Below are 22,617 nucleotides of genomic sequence, written 5' to 3'. Positions count from 1 at the left end.
TTTCTTTCGAGTCAAAACATTCAAACAGTCCGCTCATGTATAGAGAGGGCAGCTGAGCGACTCAGTGGATTACGTGTCAGGCCAAGAGACAGGAGGGTCCTGGGTTCAAATCTGCTCTTGTATAGACGGATCATTATCTGCATTAGTGGACGGCATACTTATACCAATGAAACCATAGGTCCCTGAGGTATGAAAAATAATGTCATAATGTTTTACATTTTGGTTAAAAAAAATCAGATGCACAAACACAGCTAAGCAGACTTGGCTTAAGAGCAATAAAAATAACCTGATAGTTAACCCAATATCAGTCAATTAATACCACCTTACGTATGAGTGCCACTTCAGAGTTTTCAAAGAGTTTTTGGAATCATAATTTCATTTGAGCCTCAGAATGGTCCTGTAAGCTCAGCCGAGTAGGTATTATAATCTCCAGTTCATAGTTATGGATGTCAGTGACAATATAGAAGGCTTTAAAAATAAAATTGGTGAGGTAAGGAGAACATAAAATAAGGGATAACATTGCTATTTAGAATGAATAAGATAATGATAGAAGATGATTTAAGGAAAGCAGAACTACTCAATGTCTATTTTACTTCTGTTTTATTTACCAAGATTGATTTTAAAACTGGAAAGGATTGCAGGGAGGGGGAAGTGGTTACTAGGAAACTGAAATGAAATATAAATAGAGACTGTAAGACAGTACTTGTTTCCCTCAATCAATTCAAAATACCACGCCTGAATGGACTACATCCCAGGGCACTGAAAGAACTGATGGATGTGACTGCTGAATTTCTATGAAGCATCTCTCTGAGATAGTATAAAGAAAACTGGAAGTGTCACAGGAGAGAAAACAGAAGACTATCTTAATGTTTAAAAAAAGGATGAAGATAAAGTCTCTATACTATATAAGCCAAGAAGCTTAATAGGAGTGGAGAAAAAGATCATGTGAGGAGAGAGAAGTGCTGAGGTGGGGAAGAGGTGTAAAAGTGCCTATATTAGGTAGCTTTGATCTTTTCAGTAAAGTAAGAAGTGAAGTAATCTGCTAAAAGTAAGGGGCAGGCCACCAGTGGGATGGGGCAATGACTAGAGAAAATCATTACCACATAAACTAGGGGAAATGTACTAGGGAGTTTTTGAGAAACAAATAAAAAGTTTGCAAAAAAGTAAGGAAGGGCTACTAGGGGTTAAGTAACTTGAATTTGGATCAGTTGAAATCATGGCTACCTCCAGCAGCATTTTAGGAATATCAGCAAAATAAGAGAGGACAATGAAAGATTTGGAACTAGTATAATGGGAACAGGAGGAAGCCAAGGGGGTGAGAGAGTGGAGGGATATGTTGAACACATTACTGAAATAGTTAACTATGCAGTTTGGGCAGAGTAATGAGGTAAGAAAGACAAAAACTGGAGTGTTAGACTAGGAAAATAAAGAAATAGTGAAGAAACAGAGGTTATAATGAGTATTGATCCCAATTTTATCCAATTGAAGGAGTGGGAGAGTTGGAAAAACTAAATAGTATATACTTTGAAAGGGATTTCAGAAGATTTTAGGAGTGGAGCAATTTCAAATATTGGTGAAGTTGATGGTACAATTATATAAGTGGTCTACTGAAATCAAGGCTATTGGGATTAACTGATGTTGAGGAACCATAAAGTTGAAAAGATTATCAATGTGGATCTTAAAGTCACCAAGATGATAATGGAAGATAGGATGGAAAGGGAGACTGAACAAAGTGGTGCATTGTAAGAAGATAAATGTGACAGCAGTGTGCAGCTTTTTGGTATATTCGGCCACCCAAAAGGATTCATTCTCTTAGTTGGATAGGTAGAGGTTTACTGCAAATCACACATTATGAATGTCACTTTAATAAAAATCAAGTTTTTAAAAAAACCAACTACTTTCTATTGGGTAATCTCCACTTTAAGCAACAGATCTGAGAAAAATAACCTGGAACAACTATCGCTTGTTTTAGCAATAGACAGAAAATTGATGCCAATGCAGTTAACTGCAAACTTCTAGAAAACAAAATTATGAACTCCCCTAATAATACTTTATAGACCATATTGAATATTCTAGTGTTTTCTTTAATTTTTGTCAAAACATGTACTGAAATACATAAATTAGATGGAAGGGGTTTCTCAGAAGAAAGATTGTGAGGAATAAGAAAATTCCAGGTACTGGGGTGCAAAAGGCATGGAGAAAGGATATGGAAAATCATATAAGAGGAAGAGCAAGGCCATTTTAGTTGAAGTTTAGAGTATATAAGGGGGAATAATATGTGATTGGCCTGGAAAAAGAGGCTAGAATAACAATATAAAGAACTTAACATGACAAACAGAAGAGTTTGTATTTTTATATTATGAGACAATAAGGAGTCACTGAAGCTTCTTGAGCAGGAGATCAACAGTCAAACCTCTGCTTTGGGAATATTAATTTGGCTCAATTATTGAAGACAGATGGCAGTGAGGATAGTCTGGGTGTTGGGTGACTAATAGGAAACTACTGCAGAAGTTCAAGATAAAGAGGTGATGAGAACTTGACTAGGGAAGGAATAGGTATGAAATAAGGGAATGGTGAGAAAGAGAATGATTTCAAATTATTCAGGAAAATAGTTTCTAGTTTTGAAACTTAAAGAATAAAATATTAGTAGAAGTTTTAAAGGCTTGGTAAGAAGATCCTCAAATGGGCTTGCAAGATGGAATAGTGGAAAAAATATTAGTTTTGTAGGCAGAGAGCCTGAGTTAATCACCTTAATTCTGCTCATATAACTTGAGGATCTTGAATGAGTTTCTTACCTTCTTTAGACCCCAGTTTCCCCCTCTATAAAATAAAGGGGTTGAACTGAATGATTTCTAAAGTACCTTCAAAATCTAAATCTTCTGATCTTAATATTTCTTTAAATCCCCTTTTCTTCTACTTTTAATAAACAGGGCCATTCCTATCTTTTACACCAAGATGCCACATTAGGCAGTCTATCAGGAAGGAAATTATAGGGGAAAGAAGTCACATGTTTAACCTTTATAAAGGGGAGGCTGAGCAAAATTCATGAAGGAGAAAACATACCAGTAAATATAGAATACAATTTATAAGATCTATATTTGAGTCAGTTCACCACTGACAAATAATCATACACATTAGTTGATTTTGGATCGGGTTCTAATCAGGAACTCCTCATAATCTCAAACTCAGTCACAATCTTCTTACACCATTCTCTACTCCCTGTCCCCTTGCTAAGCCCTCAATATATCCACAAAGAGTGATACACCAAAGTAAAAACACAGAGATGGACAAATTTGAGGACCAAGTATAAAGAGAGATACATGACTTAATGAACAAAGGGCAGAGAAGAGGTAATGGAAAGGTAAAAGGGCAAGATGTTCTGCATGGATAGGACAATGGGAGAAGTAAGTCAGCAAAACACCCACAGAACAGCAGCAGAAAATTAAAATTACTTTACTAAAAGTTCATATGATGCATGGAGATGCACAAGAGGGATGAAGTTTCCTTGTGAAGTCTCATGAGATAAAATGGCAAAATACATGGCGACCTAGACCAAATAAGACTTCCAAAAGGACCTCAAAAAAGAAACTTACATTTCACTAGCAAAAAGTCCCTGAATTCCTGGTGATCTGTAAACACAGGTGGGGATGGCAAGGGCGGGCCAAAAAGGGGCACACTTTCTTCTGAAAATATTTTCAGCCTATGGAAAGAACATTGTACAATTAATTGGGCCCCTTTTCTCTAAAGCACTGACTGTACACACCAGAATTTGTTATGCTAAAAATAACAACTCATATCATATAGGACTTTCAGGTTTATGAATAGCTTTCCTTAAACTCTGAGAGTGAACTAGTGAAAGGATGATTATTCCTGTTTTACAGAGGAGGAAACAGTCTTGCAGAGAAGTGACTCGTCAGAAGTCATATAGATAGTAAATATAGAAGCAAGGATTCCAAACCAGGTCTTCAGCGCCCAAGACATTTAGCATGTTTTCTACTACTGTCTCAAACCACTAATTGGTCCAATGTCCTTTTAATGTGATTTATATGATTATGTCTTCTGGGTCTTCTGGAGGGCCTGGAGCACACCTCTATTTCCTATTCCAAATGACATGTTACTTTGGGGCATAGATAGTATCTTTTTCTACATTCAGTGATTCTATCCATTCAATTCAACCAAACATTTATTGAATACCTATAATTATATTGCTTTTAAGTGTTCAATAAATATTATTACTTTACTATAATAATGCTTTAATAATGTTTTCCTCTGATATCTCATATCTGGAGGTTGTGGCATGAAACTCAACCCTGGACAGTGCCTACTAAGGTAGAAGGGCTTCAAGTATAGATCCAAACACATGCCTATTATCTGAGGGTTAGTTGAGGTAAATATGGTAAATTAATTCCCAAGAGGTTGATCATCAGGTGATAATTTACTTTGGCCACAGCAACTAATTCAACTATCCACTAAGGGCATAAGAGGAGTCAGGTATGGTCTGTATCAGTAGAGAATCACCAAACCACCCAGACAAAATCTCAACTCCTTAAAGAATTAAAAATGTGACAATGAAAGGCTAATACAACAAGGATAAACCATATGGAAAAGAAAGCCAACTCTAGCCAAGTCAATGTTCTCATTTTAAACTGCAACAATCTCTTGAAACATAGTTGCTTTGTGTCCAAAGAATGAGACTGTAAAGGACTGCCTTCAATAGGCTTTCCTTTCCCAAAGAGATGATGGCTCCAATTAAAAGTCACTATACTTGGTGGTTATTCCAAATAAATGCAATCATTGTAGTAGGAATTAAGTCAATGGCTTAAGACATTTTAATAGCAAGAATCTGACTAAAGGCAATATCAAATTCAAGAATAAGTGTAAGAAAAAAGTATAAATGTAAGAAATAAAGAAAACAATTAGGTTAAAGTTAAAACTTACCTGAAGTTGTCATTTTGTTGATTATACCTCACTAAGGCAAAAATATCTGCCATGTTTGTTAAAGAAATTAATCAGTGATTTTAAATGATATCAATGATCAGTTTGTACTTAGAAAAATTACTGCTGATGAAAAACAGGATATGGTGATAGTAGCCACTCTTCTGCCTAACACTTCATATAATTCAATCTTCACATACTTGAACTGTGACAGCAATTTTATTTTCAAACAGATGGAGGAAAGTAGTGGTTCAGGGAAACAAGACTGTTAAGTCTCTACAGCAGCTTTGATAAGGCCCATTCTATGAGGAAGGAATTTACAATACTTCTAAATCTGTCAGAAAAAGTTTAATGATGATTCTTGATAGAAGCCATATTATCAATGAACAATAAATTAATCAACAAGCATTTGTTAAGCAAATATTGTATACCAGGAACTGGAGATAATACAAAGACAAAAATGAAATTATTCTTGTTCTCAAGAAGCTTATGTTGGAGGAACCAACTTTAAGCATATAAATATGTAAAACAATGATAAAATAAACACAAAGTAATTTTAGGGTGGAGGCATAATAAGCTTGGGGAGCAAATGGAAAGTGATGCTTAAACTGGGCTCTGAAACAAAATAAAAAAAACAACAAACAAACCCAGCTCAGATGAATGGAAACAATGCTATGAAAGGGATGAGATCCCTCAAAGAATAATAATATTCTAAACACATTACAATGCCCATATTTACTCACATTTCAAGTAGGAAATTAAGAAAAATTCTTTTCCTCCATAACTGCTCCCACTCCAACTTTTTTACCCCATCTCTTGCCTTGTAATAGTTCTCCCAGAAACACCGTATTTTGATGGAGTCCTTCAAGGCCATGCCAGTGTCATCCAAGATCTGATAGGTGTTATTACCAAGCTAGAAAGGTTTTACTCAATGATCAACTATTTTTATTCTATGAAGATATGTCTGAGAAATTCCAGAGAGACTCATCCTTAGATGACTGGTTACAAGTTGTAAGGTTTTTGGTTATGGTGACTATGAAACTGATAGTCCAAAACAACTTTATTCTGCAGCTTTCTTCTGCACTGACGGTGGCAGAGCAGTAAAAAAAATGTTCAGAAGGGGCAGCTGGGTAGCTCAATGGATTGAGAGCCAGGCCCAGAGACAGGAGATCTGGGTTCAAATCTGGCCTCAGACATTTCCTAGCTGTGTGACCCTGGGCAAGTCACTTAACCCCCATTGCCTAGCCCTTACCACCCTTCTGTCATTTTAAGGTGGAAGGTAGGGGTTGGAAAAAAAGGGGGTTCAGAAGAGCTAAAGAGTCATATGTTTCTTGGATGATTTAATTCCTCCCATTTTTAATGTGCTCTATTCAATAGTATGCCAGGAAGCTGATGTACCATGACAACTGAACCAGAAAAGGGTTAAAAGGTTGTTTGTAGTTCTGATGTTCTTTTTATAGAGAGATGAACAAGAAATACACAGGTGTGGATTGGTTGGCATTTTTAACCAGAGAAGGCAATACTCATCTTGATGAAGTTAGAGATTGACACCAGTATTTAAATAGGTTCAAGCAGTGACACTTAGTAAGTAGGAGGCTTTTCCATGATGAACAGACTTTGTCCTTGCTAGAGCAAACAAAATATTATTGAGGCTTTTAGAAGAAGAGTTGGTCAGCAGTCACTCCTTTCTCATCTCTTCTCTCTCCTGAGCTAAAGCTCTCAATATTCTGAGTATGTAACTCCTATACTGCTGGTGGTTAAGATGCCAGAAGTGAGTTGACTTTGTGACAGCTGCTTGGCCCTTCTTTTTCTTGGACCAATGGAGCTTGACAGGAAAATGAATAAACGTAACCACTTGCTTTCAATCATGATTTTAATAAATGGTGGTATGTCTCTGAAGTCTGAGGGTATAGGAATCAGATGACTGCATCCCATCTTCTAACCTATCTCATTACAGAGCAAAGATATCATAAATATAAGAAGGTGAAACAATGGGACTAAATAAACTTTTCAACTTTTTAAAATATGGAAATTATGCCTTTAAATAGATCAAATGAATAAATGAAAATGTATAATACAACCAGTTGTCAGAATTAACTAACCATAATGGTAAACACAAGAAGACAAGTATAAGAAGCATAAGAAACTTTTGTATTTGGTGCTCCAAAGAGTATGTCTGAACAAAAGAAAATAGGATACGTGTAAAATGAGAGCGAATCATAGAAGGCTTGAATGCTGGAGAAGATTCTTCTCCTTCCTGGAACACAATGGTGACGATATCATTTCCAATATGGCGCTTCCTTTCAACCTGTAAATAAGGATAATAACATATTATGTAGATTTAGGGGGGGAAACTGCAACTCAAATAAGGTTCATAAAAAGGAAAAATTCTTTAATCCCACTTTCATGGGAATCCTTTTTCCATTTTCAGTTTTACTGTGATGTTTTTGTTTTTATTTTTATTTTCACATTACATTTACAGATTTATCCTGCTTCATGAAAGGTCTCTTCTAATAAAGTGAAATAGTTAAGAAGAGCTAATTACATAATAAACTCAAATGAATGTTCACAAAACACTATATTTGTAGTACCTCAACCTATTGAAAAAAATGAACAGAAATTTATTTTCTCTTCCTCTTAACCCAATCACATTAAGAAAAAAGGAGCAAAAAAGCAAATTTCATGTAATAATTATGCACAGACAGAAAAAAAAATTATTCAGCAACTGTACACAAAAATCTAAATGCCTCACAACAATTGAAGAATGGCTGTACAAGAAACCTTTCTCAAGAAGTTCCCAACTCTGTGTTTGTATACATACGTCTTAGTTTGAGATTGTGCCACATATAAATTACTAAGCGAAAACTCCATGCAGAATATATTTTCCTTTGTTCAAACATGCAGAATGAAGACTCTAATTTTCCCCAGATCTCTGGTTACTAGTTACCTGTCTTTCCCCCATGGCATTTATTAGTGACAAGTCTTTAAATCTTTTTTTTAAGGAATCTAACAAGAAGTTAAATAGAAAAACTACATGTCCTAGAGAAAATGAAATCTTTCCCTCAAAAGCTAACAGCACAGGCAAGTGCATTTGCACATGTATTATATATGATATGACATTGTTAGATCCCCAAGGGCAGGGAGAGAGGGATCACTCTGCACATGGCTTTATTTAGCACACAGTAACACTCAATATTGAAAATCCTAATTCCTTCCTTGGAAGGACACTATTTGTGGCTATTGGTTTTATTTCCTGGATATTATTGTGTGTTTGGTCATTGAAACAATGAGAAAAAGATAACTAAAATTCACTTTGAGGCAAAAGAAAAATTTTCTCTCTGTCTAACATCCCATCATCTCAAGTACCAGAATTTGTTAAGATGATTCTTTATAAACTTTGTTATGTAAATTATTATTGTTAAAGTAGGAAAACATTGGCAGTACTTGGTGTCAATAAGAGTCATTGCTCAGGAATCTGTAAGTGAATATTTATGGATCACTAATACAAGTACTAGTGCCTGGAATCTGATAAGTATTTAATAAAGGCTTGCTGACTTTCATGACATGATGATGATGTCAATATGAATTGCAATATGAATAGCATATATAACCTATATCTGATTACTTGTCATCTTGGGAGGGGAGAGGAAGAAGGGAGGGAGAGAATTAGAATTGTAAATTGTCAGAAAACAAACACGAAAAACTAATTGGGAATAAAAAGTGATAAAAAAGAAAATAAATAAGTGAATTCTGGATCATAGACTATTTGATATAAGGTTTCAGGATAACAGCTAAGAAGAGGGCAGTCTCTATGTATACTGGACATTAAGGCTTTAAAGACCATAATAGCACATCTTTATGGGGTAGCTAGGTGATGCAGAAGAGAGAGCATTAAGCCTGGAGTCAAGAAGACCTAAGTTCAAATCTGGCCTTAGACATTTACCAGCTGTGTGATGTAGGGCCAAGTCACTTAACTTGTTTGCCTCAGTTTTCTAAGTTGTAAAATGAGGATAAGAGCCCAAAGTAAGTGCTATGTAAATATTAACTATTTTTATGACTATTATTTTTAGGTTACATGCCTTTTTCATTTTAATATAATTTATGGGAGATGATAAAACCTTATGGAATGAGCACTAGCAGTATAGTCAGAATTGCTATTCTGGAGTCCTGGCTCTGTTTCTTAATGCCAAGGTCTGCAAGACAGTTGACTTCTTAAACACTTCTGTCTTCCTCTGTAAAATTAATCTAACAATTGTACTAACTCACATGGTTTCTATAAGAAAAATACCTTGTAAAACTGAAATTATTCTGTAATTTTTTTATTTAAATGTTTTTATTATGATGATAATATTGTACTCACTTGCTGTCTATTCTCTTTAGAGTAGGGTAACATGGTGGAAACATGAAACATGATTTCATGTCCTTGGTACACGGTATATACAGAATATAGTCCTGTGGTATCATCTGTGAAAATATGAAGATACATTTATTGAACACAATATATGGAGTCTGTAGGAAGAAAATTTCTATTTTGTGGACCAGGGTAATAGTATTGGATAGCTAGACATCTGTGCAGATGTGTTGGGACACATCACATATCTACATTTATACAGACAATACTTGATTATCTACATTAGTAAAGGGGAGAGGGATTAGCATGGATAATCCCAAAGGAATAATTTAAAGCTAAGTTATATTTGTTTTGGGAATTTGATTTTGTACTTACATTTGATTATGGGTGTGTCTGGTATCCTAGAAATTCAGAAATAAAATATGTGATTCAAGCAGTGTGGTGAGGTGGGAAGAGCATTGGACTTGTAGTCAGAGAAGTGGGTTTGAGTCTTGGCCTTGCTGGCCTTTGGTCGCCTTGTTTAGAAAATGAGAAGGGGGCACTAGGAATCTGAGGTCCTTTCTGCTTCTAACATTCTGGGTACGTGTTTTTTTCTGGCAGCTCTGCTCTTTTCTCCATTTGTATATTTCCACATCACACTGAAGACCTGGGTGACTTCATCTCTGAGACTAAAGAAAAGCACCAGCCTAAGGAAAAGCTACTCTCACTATTCTCTCTGGTTCCCATCTTCCCTGGGAGTGGAGATTAGTGATTTGGTTAAAAACAGAGAATGCTACATTGTTCAGTTCCTGTTAGCCTGGCCAGATGAAAGGTGATCAAAGATGATTATACTGTCAACAAAAACAGTGTGTGATGTTGCAGAGAAGCAGAAAGCTGCCCTAGAAATCATTTGCTTATAAACAAGTGGGCTAATTATAAATGCACATAGAACTATGTCCCTGACAACCAGGGGTACAGACTTCATCCCATTTTAATAACCCCATAATCCCATAATAATAATTATGGATCAATGACTTCATTGGTATGGATACTTCCTCTACTAAGGTAGACTAATTAAACTCCTCCAGGTCTTAGTAAACAGTCTTCACAAATTGCTTTCCCAGTGTGTGCCCCAACCTGTGCTCCCCACCCCCACCCTGATACCTCCCCACCCTCTTAAAAAAATTCCTTCCTTGATAGCCAACTTTAGCCCTTAGATGACAGAACTAAAGGTTATGCATGGCCCAGAAGGGCCTGCCTGAGTTTACATTCCACTTGTACACTTGAGGGAGGTGAGGGAGTAAGGGAGTTACCTAGGAATTTTAATAGTGCAAATAAATAAATTTAAATTAAAAAAAAAAGAATACAGGGTCATCTCTCTAACATGATGAAGCATGGAAAGAAGCCCTCGTTGGGTGATTCCCTATAAGCTTCAAGAAAGTCACTTCACCTCTTTGTTGTGTGTCAGTTCCTCATCCATCAAAGGGATATAATTATGCCTACTTAATTATATCAGATTATTGTCAGGATCAAATGACATAAAGGAAGTGAAAATACTTCAAAAATTGCAAGCACTATATAAAAATGTAGGAAATTAGTATCATTATCATCATTATTATTACTAGTACAATAATTTGAAACATACTGGGAGGTCTGATTTGTGTACACAAAGCATAACGATATCACAATGTACATATAATTAGTATTTCTATTGCCATGATGTGCAGGATACTTCATGACTTTCTTCCAGTCACATTTGTGCTGCCTCATTCCTGCCACTACATTTATAAGGCCAAATACTGGCTGGATTATCTCTTGAGAGATGTCTATAAATGTAAAAATGTGACCACAACCACTGGAAATCTTACTTTTGGTGTCCAGACCTCCTCGATATCCCGTCCAGCCTTTTAGTGTAATTGTGTCACCCAAAAGATTTACTAATTTTTGAAAAGCTTCACTGCCAGTTTCTAGAGAAAGAGGAAATCAAGCATTAGGAAAGTTATCCAAATCAGATGCCAAGTGAGAACATATTGATTCACAGTTTTCATTCTGTAAGGGAAACCTGAAAATGGGTACATGGCAATATGTACTACTGATAAGTAAAATGTAAAATTCACATTCTTTCTCCTTGGACATCCTCCCTGCAGGGAAAGACCACTGTCTGAGGAACTTAAAATAGTGCTTTATTTTGGGCCTCCTATAGTTAAGTTTCACAGTTACCTATGTATACGTTATATCTTTGGCATGTGATATCCATAAGGGCAGGGACTGCATCTGATCTTAACTTTGTATGTCCTTCAGTGTCTAGCGGTGTTCTGCCCAACAAGAATTCACTGAATTGGAAGCAAGCAAATGAATTTGCTGAACTAAGTTGGAAACCATACTGTAACTTCCATCATGGTAGAGGAATACTTAAGAGAAATTCTAGAATGAGACCAACCAATTCAGCAAAACATTACATGGCTGACAGATATTGTTATAATACAAGTTCTATCCAATCAATCAACATTCACATGCTTATGAGTTTACAGGTAATTTTTAGGCACCAAGAATACCAAGACAAAAATGAATCCAATTGAAATTGCTTACATTCTTTTGGGGGACACAACACACATACACACAGAATAAATACAAAATAGTTACAAAATAATTTAGAGAAGGAGGGCATTAGTTGTTGGGGGAATCAGAAAGGCTTCAGGTATAAGATGGTGCTTCCACTGAGTTTTGAAGGTTGTAAGGGATACAATGAGGGAGATGAGAGGAGGAACAGAAATCCAGTCATAATGATGACCACAGCAAAGGCATAGTGGTGGAACAAGGAGTGCTGGGGGTGAAGCACTGCAAGACTGTCAGCTTTTTTAGATCACGGATTGGCAAAAGGGTGACATGCTGTCTGTTTTTGTATTGTTTCTCCAGATAAGAATGATTTTTTTAACATTTTAAAATATAACAAAATTTTATTTTAAACTATGAAAATCATTTTTATCCCAAAGGCCAAACAAAACAGGCAAGGGCAGGATTTGGCCATAGGCTATATATAGTTTGCTGACCCTTGCTTAAGCTCATAGAGTGTGGGAAAGAAAGATGGGTGGAAATGGCAGTGAAGACAAAGAGTAACCTGATTGCCTCTCCAGAATTGCTGTGATGTAGGTGGAACTTGGCTCAGGAAGGAAGACAAAGTGGCAAATGTCATTTGGGGAAATTATTTCTCTGTCAGTGTTGAATGGGAGAGGCATGAGGGGAAGAGGTCTAAAGTGAATGAAAGTGGGTCAGTTATGGAACAGGAATTTCATAGTACACAATGTTCTTAGTGGACATCTGTGATAAGGAAGGTGGGCAGGTTGGTTAGTTTTCAAGAGCACTGTAATTAATAGTTAGATAGTTTAAGTACCATGACATTAAAAATACTAGAGAAAGATCTCCAGGACATAAGGCAGATCCTCTATGAGGGAATTAGGGAAAGTTGTGGGCAAGAATTATCCAGGATGAGGGCCTGCCTAGATGGCAATCTGCACCAGTAGAGGGGGTGCCCACTGTGAGGAGATCACAGGTCCATTGAAAGATTACAGCCTATTACACAAAATAATTTTTGTAGAAGCAGCAGAGATCCACGAATTTCCTTTTGATAAATTTTTGTCATGCAAATTACTGACTTTGACAAGGGCAAGGGCAAGTCTATCATTACTCCATTTCCTTTATCTTCTGAAGTCACAAAGCACATCTACATCAGTGCTGTACATGTTACACAGCAGCACGTTTTTCTTCTCCTATGAAATGGTGGAGAGCTTTGGGCTAAAAAACTGGGATCATAAACTTTACAATATATCATTATTGATAACTGTTTCTTTGAAAAAAATTGTTAAAACTGAAAAAAAATGGGTTGCTAAAACTAGCTAACCAGAACCAAAGATTGATTTTATTCCTAGAAAGTAAGAGTGATCATTGGACTCACCATTACTGAACATTTCATCATCTGTGAGTTGTCCATCTTTGGCATAAAGGATCCCAAACTTGAAATTTACACAGCCCTTAAAAATATAAAGATAAAATTTTAGAATAAAGATAAGAATTGAAATTTTTATCACTTTTGTGGGAAAAGCAAGAATGATTATAAAATGTTATATTTTGAAAAGAAAGAGAACATTACTAATATCAATAGGACAAGAGTATAGTATAAGTGCATTAGATATGGAGTCATAAGCCCTGGAATCACTGCTCTGATACTAGCCCTATGAGCCTGAGTAATTTGTTTAACCTCTCTTGGCTTCACATTTCTAATCTGGGAAATAGGGATAATAACCCTTATACTGTCTATGTCACAGGCTGTTCTGAGAAAAGTGCTATATAAATCTTGAAGAGCTATAGAAATTGCAGATCTTATAGGAGATACCCTTTGGATCATAGGATTATCAATATAGAGCTGGAAGGGACTTCAGAGACCATCTAGTTCAATCTCCTAATTTTATCAATGAGGAACCTGAGGACAAAGAGGAATGGTAACTTGTCCAAGTTACACAGGTAACACAATGGTTAGAGTGCCAAGGTTGGAATTGGGAATACTCTTTTTCCTGGGTTCAAGTTTGGCCTTAAGCCTAGTGAGCCTGGGCAAGTCTCTGTTTGCTTCAGTTTCCTCATCTGTAAAATGAATTGTATCCTTGCCAAGAAAATTCCAAATGGGGTCATCATCAAGAGTTGGATATGACTGAAATGACTAACAGCAAGCATCAGAGGAAGGATCTGAAACCAGGTTCTCCGACTGATCTTTCTACTGTACTATATTTCCTGAATAGTGCTTCCCAATCCCTTTGGGACCCACATGGCTTGCATCTAGAAGGATAATAGGTCTAAGGGGAGTTTCAGAAAGACAGATTTTGATCTAATTTTCATGAAAAAAAAAACAACAACTTCCTACAAATAAAGATATTTAAGCATATAACAGGTTACCTTGCCAGATAGTGCATTTGTTAGAGGTTAGGCAGCCTCTGGATGACCACAAGGAAATGAAGAGGGGATTTCTGTTCATGTATAGATTAGACTAGATGGCCTCTGAAGTCCCTTCTAGAACTAAATCTATGAACCTAAGTATTTGTTGTCCTGTTCATAAGGAAAAACCAAGGAATGGAGACCATTGATGAATGACAACTAGATCTCCAAGAGTGGCTTAGGTAATGGGCCAGTGAGTCATGACTGAAAGTCAAGTCAAAAGGCCATGCCCCTTCTCATACACTCATGGGAAGAACTGGGAAGTTGGGGAATTTGAAGGAGAATCAATTTATATGATGAAGCTCTCTAGTAAAAGGCAGCAGTTGAGGCAGAGGAAAGCCTATGCAGCTGGCATTGAACTCATGGAGAAAGGATGAAAAATGTCCTAGGGGTGGACAGATAATAGCTACCATAAGGTTTTATCACTGAGTGATAAATTCAGATTGATTGAACTTCAAAGGAAGAGAAGCCACTGACTGATGGTGATAGGGGAAGAGTCTAGAGGGAGCAACAGAAGAAAGGAGTGTTCTGATAACTCCACTATGACCAGTGAGTTGGGGGTTTTGAGTGAAAGTAGTCATTGCTGGAAAGGGTGGCTAAAGGTGCCTTATCATCAGAAGGCAGCTGGGTCTCAGTGAGAGCCAGAAGATGGAGGGAATATTAAAGGAATAGATTTAAGATACAGTCTGGAGGTTTTTGTGGTAAGCCACACCAATTTCCCCTTCTGTAAAGATCTTCCTGGTGGCATAATTATAAGAATTTTTCTAAGACCTAGATGGTTTCCAAACTGATGACATGCTGTTGATGGAGAAATCTCTATAATACAATTCCTAGCAGTTACTGAAAAAATTGATCATGCCATATTCCCTCCAGTCAAAAGGATCCATACAGTCAAAAAATGCATTGAATAACACCATATATAACATGTCCTATATATTGTGTTGCTGGTATAACAGATGAAGCATGCCCTCTTGCTGGCAGTCAGGACTGGGATATTATTCTGAAGCCCCCAATAAAGTCTTTAACTATGGCTTTCCTTGGTATCTCTAGCTTTCGAAACTCTAGGAACCCTTCATGCCCTTCCCTCTCCCACCTCCCCTAAGGTTAAATCTTCTTGGCTTGGCTAAAGAACTAGAAGGTTTCCAACAAGTTTCTTCCTCTATTAGAGATTACCAAAAGCCAGCTGATTCAGTATATAGTTTTATGCAGCCCCAAATGAAGAGTTAAAGGTTATGTTGAAGAAGCTGAGCACACAAGCCAAGGTAGAGGGCAGTAATAACCTGGAAATAAAGTAGGGAATTGGATTGGGTGCCATTCTATATTGCTAACTAGAGGCATGTGAGGTCCAATAAGTAACTTACACTAAGAGGAGGTAAAGTCACAGGTAAACACCTTTATTTTTGTATAAGCATTAATAGCTATACATCTGAGTTGGTCTAAAGATTCCTTTCTCTGACTTAATCAAATGTGATTTGGAGATCAGGCCCATACTTGTCTCTAAGAAAGTAATGAATGCTACCTTTGCATTTGAAAATGATCTTTATATGATATAGGAATTATTTACGCTCTGAATGTTTAAGAGAAATAACTTGTGAATTAATCTGTTCATAGGGTTTCATCAATAAATCAAAAAACATTTATTATGTGCCTGTTACATCCCAGTGCTCATTTTCCAATTTTTAAAATATAAATTCAATTCATTCATTTAAACTAGATTATTTGAAGCCAATGAACCAGCAAACACTGATTAGGTATCTACTGTGCCAGGCACTGAGCTAGACACTGGGAGACAGAGAAACAAAGAATGAATTGCTATTCTTAATGAGTTTATTTTCTAATGAGAGAAATATGTATATATGTAAATATAAACAGAATAAGCATTAAGAGCACAAATGTAAATAAGTACAAGGTAGTTAAATATGAGGTAGTTAGAGAGAGAGAGAAATGGAGGGATCAGAAAAGGCTTCATGTAGAAGGTGGAGGTTGTATGGAGTCTTACAAGAAGAGGATTCTCTGAAATAGAGGTAAGGAGACAAGTGCACTCCAGGCCTGGGGGATGAATAGTAAAGTGAAACAGGGATGAGCAGAATTTGACTGGATCTCAGTGTATGGGAATGGGAATAATGAATGAGGCTGGAAAGATATGTTGGATCCAGGTTATGAAAGTTTTAAAAATCTAAACAGATTTTATATTTATCCTAGAATCAATAAGAAGTCACTGGAATTTAAGGAACAGAGAAATGACATGATCAGATCAGTTAAGGAAAATCACTTTGGCAGTTGTTTGGAGTATAGACTGGAGTGATGTGAGACACCAATTATGAAGCTGGTGCAATATTCCAGGTGAATTGTAATGGGGGCTCAAACTAAAGTGGTGACTATATAGGTAAAGAAAAGGAGTTGAACACAAGAGATATAGAAACCAAAAAATTTTGCAGCTGACTGGGGTTAGGGAAAATCAGAAACCAAGTATGTCATTGATGATATGATCACGAGACTGGAAGAATGGTAATGACTCACAGAAATAGAGAAGTTTAGAAGAGATGTGGTTTTTTTTGGGAGGAAAGCTAAGTCCTATTTTGTATATATTGAGTTTTAGGTTCCTTTTAGCTCTATGATTTATGAACTTTTCTCTCCTGTTATTCAGAGATATCAGTTTGTTTTTGAAAATGCTTCAGCTACATCACATAAAATGTGATATTCTTAGGCACAATTATTACTATTGTTTTATCATTAGTTTTTTGACAAGAAGTATTCATTTAGGTCTTTTTGATAGTATTTCTCTTGTTGGTTACTAATATATTTTAAAAAAAACCCTTTATTTTCCTGGAGATGTCAGGCAAGGCCCTCATTATTTACCACTGGTGGGGAGAGGAGGATGCTGAGGATAGGCCAGGAGGGACTTGAGGTTGGGAAAAAAAGTTGGCCCTTCTAAGCAGAGAATAAGTAGCAGTCCTCCAGGAGACAGAGACCAGGAGTTGGTGAATCACCAGGAGGTCCAGCAGATTTTCATCAGTAAAAGAGAACTGATTCCTGCATGATGAAGGCCTTGGTTCTAGGGCAGTAAGGTATCAAAAGGCTATAGGTGGCAGCTAGGATGAGCCTTTATGCACTGCTCCTTCTCTTCTTGAAAGTTCTGGAAGATTTGAGTGTATTTGTTTCAAAGGTCCTTTGCCTTATAATATGCTATGTCTACCAGAGTGACTTTTCAATTATCCTTCCTGTATAGCCTAAACTTGTAGCCCAGGTATTGCAGAATGGTACTGTGCTGGTACAAAATGAAATTTCCATCTATGAACTCAGGAAGCTTCCCATAGAAATGGCTAACCATAAGGTCCCTTTATATTGAGATTTTTTTGGTTACTATATCTTCCTTCCACATCCTGCCAAAAATCATCCAATAGCATCCATGCAGCTTTGCATAGCCTTAGAATGGGTAAGGAAGATGATGATACAAGGAGGCAGAGCTAGAGAGCAAGGCTTGACTACTGTTTTTAGCTACATTGTGGTCTCTAAGTGTAGTATTTAAAGTTCTGTCTTTATAAATTTATCACTTCTGTATCTTTAGAATATGATATTTCTTTGTACATGTTCTAGGCATACATTTGAATAAAAAAGAATATTCCCTACTTTCATTATTTAGCTATCTCCAAATCTCTTACAATTCCTTTCTTTTCAGTGTTTGCTTTAGGTCTTTTTTTTTTAGTGTGGAAATATTATAATTTGTTAGTGCGATACTTAAGTCTTCAACTATTTTTTTAATCTTATTTTTTTGCAATTGATGTTTTTGCAATCATTTTGCAAATGATTTTTCTTTAGAAAAAAAATCAGTTGATTTGTTGTTAGTTATGAGATTATATTGAAATTCTTCCATTAAAAATAACACAAAGGTATGATGCAATTCTCTTGTTTATTCCTCTTAATGTTTTCTAATATTAATTCAGCTTTGTCTGATTCCAACTCTTGATTCTTTAGTGTGAGACTTTGGTTCTTCCTCTACTTTTAAATCTTTGTGTGTCAGGCTTGGGTGTTTGAAGTAGACAAAATACTATTGGAGGGGGCAGCTGGGTAGCTTAGTGGATTGAGATCCAGACCTAGAGACGGGAGGCCCTAGGTTCAAATCTGGCCTCAGACATTTCCTAGCTATGTGACCCTGGGCAAGTCACTTGACCCCCATTGCCTAGCCCTTACCACTCTTCTGCTTTGGAACCAATACACAGTATTGATTCCAAGACAGAAGGTAAGTATTTAAAAAAAATACTATTGGAATTTGCTTTTTAATCTATCCAGAAAATAGTTCTTATGACTAGGGAATTCAATCAATTTACATTCAGGATTGCAATCATTAAATTGGATTTTTCTTCCTACAATATACTACATCCTATTATCTATCTAATCACCAAGAACAATAATAGAAATTATTTCATGAGTACTGATACTATTCTAATCTTAAAGTAGATACACAAACCAAATAGTTCTTATGTTTTATGTACAATATTACCCTTGTAAGTTTTTTTTTCAAGTTTAACTTCTTGACCCTTTTCCTTATTTGACATAGGAGAATCACTCTTGATTGATCTACATTTCCTTTTTCAGACTTGCATTTTTTCCTTTCTTTTTATTTCCATAACAATGTTATTCTTCTCATCAAACTTTTTATTTTTGGCTTTTGTTTAAAAAATTACTTCATCAACCTACTTCTGTGATTTAGTTAATTTAAACAACACATGGCTGGCTTGTTTCCCTACTATGAAACTTCTACTGAAGTAGATGACACTGATTGATGTCTCACATTGTGATAACACATACGTATAATAAACAAATCGACACTTCTGCTATTTTAGTGTTTCTCCCCCACTCTCATTCCCATCCTTGCTGTCACCATAACAAGGTGATTATATTGAGAATGATGTTGATTAAAACAACATTATTTTTATTTTATTACTCCTCTACATTATTTATAGGGAGTCAATGACTAGTCATTCATTATAGTAAAGGGTCCTTTTACCTTGGTGATGTTATTGGTATATTTGTACATCAAAAATTTCTCCAAGGCTGGGTTGCTTGCCGGGAAATTCCTGAAACTTTTGTGATGTCTTACAACAATTACATTTTTATCTTAAAAATTTATAATCAGTTTTCTTGGGATTTGGTGGTTAAATTCTATTTTCCTTGATTTTTATATTACACTAAAACTTCTTTTGTATTATTCATCTTAAGAGAAAAAATTCCTGTTCAATTTGGTATATAATATGTGTATTATAGTTATAGTGGTAGTCTCTCGGTGACCGAGAATGACAATTGTCTTTGTGCATTTTCATCTATTGATGTACCCTCATGTGGCTTTGGAGTCCAAAGGCTGAGGTGCAGAGTTTGTGGCACATGGGGCATGGGACGCCAGTTGTTACGGGAGGTGCGGTTGTGGCCTGGTGTCGGTGTTCACGCGCAGCAGCAAGACGTCCACGTCGCTCATCTTCAAAGGTGGTGGCGGCATGGTTAATGTGGGTTCGCCAGCTGCTTCTGACAGAGGCAGAGAGTTCTAGTTGCTTTTGTGTAATGCCAGCCCACTTCAAGTTGGACTTTAGCTGATCCTTGAATCTTTTCTTTGGTCGACCTCGTTTCCTGAGTCCAGCTGACAGTTCACCATAGAATACCTGTCTTGGTATTCGCTGTGGGTCCATGCAGATGACGTGTCCAGACCATCGTAGCTGGGTTTTGAGGACCATGACTTCGATGCTGGTGGAGTTGGCTCTGTCGAGGACTTCCTGGTTGGTGATACGGTCCTGCCATCAGATCCTCATGATTGATCGGAGAGAGCATTGGTGGAACTGCTCCAGCTGTTTCATGTGCTTCCGGTACAGTGTCCATGTTTCACAACCGTACAGGAGCAAGCTGAGGACCACTGCGTTGTACACTTTGAGCTTCGTCGCGATGCTTACACCTCTGTGTTGGAGGACTTTGCAGCGCAGCCGCCCAAGTGCCTGGCTGGCCTTTTGGATCCTGGCATTGATCTCGTGGTCTAGGGACCCGTCATTGGTGATGGTGCTGCCCAGGTACTTGAAAGTGTTGACGTTAGAAAGCTGTGTGCCGTCAATTGTAATGCATGGCTGATTAGTTGGCCTCCCTGGTGCAGGTTGGAACAGCACCTCTGTTTTGCTGAGGCTGATAGTCAGGCCAAACAGTTTTGTTGCGGTGGAGAACCTGTCCATAATGGTTTGGAGATGATTTTCTTGGTGGGCCATGAGAGCACAGTCATCTGCAAAGAAAGCTTCCAGGATGAGTCTCTCTGTTGTCTTTGTTTTTGCAGTCAGACGGTGAAGGTCGATTAGTGAGCCATCCAGTTGGTATTTGATGTAGATGCCCTGGTCTAGATCCATCACAGTATGTTGTAATACTTGGGTGAAGTATAGGTTGAATAGTACTGGAGTGAGGATGCAGCCTTGTTTCACGCCATTGGAGATGTTGAAGCGATCGGAAGTCTCTCCACCAGATAGGACTTCCCCTGTCATGTCGACATGAAAGAGCTGGATCAGTTTGACAAATTTTGCTGGGCAACCGAGCTTGCTAAGGATCACCCACAATGCGTCCCTGTTCACTGTGTTGAATGCCTTTGTCAGGTCTATGAAGACAATGTAGAGACTCAGGTTCTGCTCAAGGTATTTTTCCTGCATTTGCCTCACCGTGAAGACCATGTCGATGGTGCTACGATCTGGTTGGAAACCACATTGTGACTCAGGCAGGTTCTGCTCTGAAACAGATGACAGGAGTCTGTTGAGTATAACATGGGCGAGATTCTTTCCAGCAGTGGAGAGTAGTGAGATGCCTCTGTAGTTGTCACAGGCTGCTCATGAGCCTTTGTTCTTGTATAGGGCTATGATGGAGGCATCTCTGAGTTCTGGGGGCATGTCTTCCTCTTCCCATATGCTGGTCAGCACTATGTAGAATGCCTGGAGCACCTTTCCATTTAAGACCTTGTACATCTCGGTTGGGATCCCGTCTTTACCGGGTGCCTTCATGCACTCATTTGTTTAATGGCTTTTTGGACTTCCTCTATTGAAGGAGGGATGTCAAGTTGTTCAATGGTGTGGTTTTGGGGGATCTGGTCAAGGGCGCTTTGGTCTACTGAAGAGGGTCAGTTGAGAATCTGACTGAAGTGTTCTTTCCACCTGTTGCTGATGCCTTTTTTATCTTTTATGAGAGTGTCACCGTCAGAGGATAGCAAGGGAGTGGTGGTGGGTTTTAATGGCCCATAGACAGTCTTGAGGGCCCTGAAAAATTGTTTGTAGTTTTTTGTATCAGCAAAGCGCTGGATTTCTTCTGCCTTTTTCCCCCACCATCGGTCTTGCATCTTCCTGATCTCACACTGTACCGTGGCTTAGAGAGACTTGAATCTGTCCTTTTTAGGAGCAGAGTTTGGGTTATTTTGCCACTCCATAAAGGCTTTGTTCTTTTTGCTCAATAGGTCTTCAATAGCAATGTTGTTCTCATCAAACCAGTCCTGGTGGTTGCGTTGTTTGGGGCCTAGGACTGCCTTTGATGTTTCCTTCACTGCGTCTCTGAACTGGTTCCATTTCTCGGTTGAGCTTCCAGTGAGTGGTCCCTTGGCAGACAGCTTGTCGTCCAGGCAGGACTGGAATGTTGCAAATAAGATGGGTCTCTAAGACGACTCACGTTGTAAAATGCACGAACTGACTGGGCGTGTTTTGGATGGCGAGGCACAATGTGCATTTGAAGAGTCGCTCTAACCAATCAGTGGTCTGTCCAGCATTCAGCTCCTCTCATGGCTCTGGTGATCTGTACATCCTGGATGTCTCGCCGGCGTACAATGATGTAGTCAATGAGATGCCACTGTTTTGATCTTGGGTGCATCCACGTTGTTTTATATTTGTTCGCCATTCTGAACACAGTGTTCGTGATGGTGAGTTCGAACTCTGAGCAGTTGCTGAGTAGCAGTAGGCCATTGTTGTTCATTTTGCCCACGCCATGTTTGCCGAGCACTCCTTTCCATCGTTCATGGTCCTGGCCAATGCGGGCGTTGAAGTCTCCTAGTAGTATCAGCTTGTCATTTGTGGGCACTGAGTGCAACACGGCACTCAGGTCAGAGTAGAACTGCTCGATGACCTCCTCTGTGCTGGTCAGTGTTGGGGCATATGTGCTGATGATTGTGGCATACCGATCTTTGCTGAGAGGCAAATGGATCTTCATGAGCCTCTCGCTGATGCCCATAGGCACGTCTGACAGCTGTTTGAGCAAACTGGTCTTGATGGCCAGGCCAACACCATGGATTCTGTCTTCATTTGAGCCTCTAACTTTCCAGAAGAAGGTGTATCCAGTGGTGGGTTCACTGAGTGATCCCTCTTCTGGTAAGC

General features: G+C 37.8%; 1 protein-coding gene across 2 annotated transcripts in view; it reads right to left on the bottom strand.

Annotated features, from left to right (window-relative positions):
* Nucleotides 1-22,617, bottom strand: part of GARNL3 (GTPase activating Rap/RanGAP domain like 3) — a 221,895-nt gene that overhangs the window by 106,908 nt on the left and 92,370 nt on the right. For both annotated transcript variants that reach the window (XM_007474670.3, XM_007474671.3), the window contains exons 9-14: nucleotides 13,218-13,293; nucleotides 11,134-11,232; nucleotides 9,296-9,399; nucleotides 7,135-7,243; nucleotides 4,939-4,984; nucleotides 3,594-3,700 (exon numbers count right to left, since the gene is read on the bottom strand). In XM_007474670.3, coding sequence (XP_007474732.2) covers nucleotides 3,594-3,700; nucleotides 4,939-4,984; nucleotides 7,135-7,243; nucleotides 9,296-9,399; nucleotides 11,134-11,232; nucleotides 13,218-13,293 — 541 coding nt within the window. The remainder of the gene's footprint in view (nucleotides 1-3,593; nucleotides 3,701-4,938; nucleotides 4,985-7,134; nucleotides 7,244-9,295; nucleotides 9,400-11,133; nucleotides 11,233-13,217; nucleotides 13,294-22,617) is intronic.

This window comes from Monodelphis domestica, chromosome 1 (genome assembly GCF_027887165.1).
Source record: "Monodelphis domestica isolate mMonDom1 chromosome 1, mMonDom1.pri, whole genome shotgun sequence".
Lineage (NCBI taxonomy): Eukaryota > Metazoa > Chordata > Mammalia > Didelphimorphia > Didelphidae > Monodelphis > Monodelphis domestica.
Note: the sequence above shows the minus strand (reverse complement) of the source record. Positions and strands in the feature narration are given on the sequence as shown.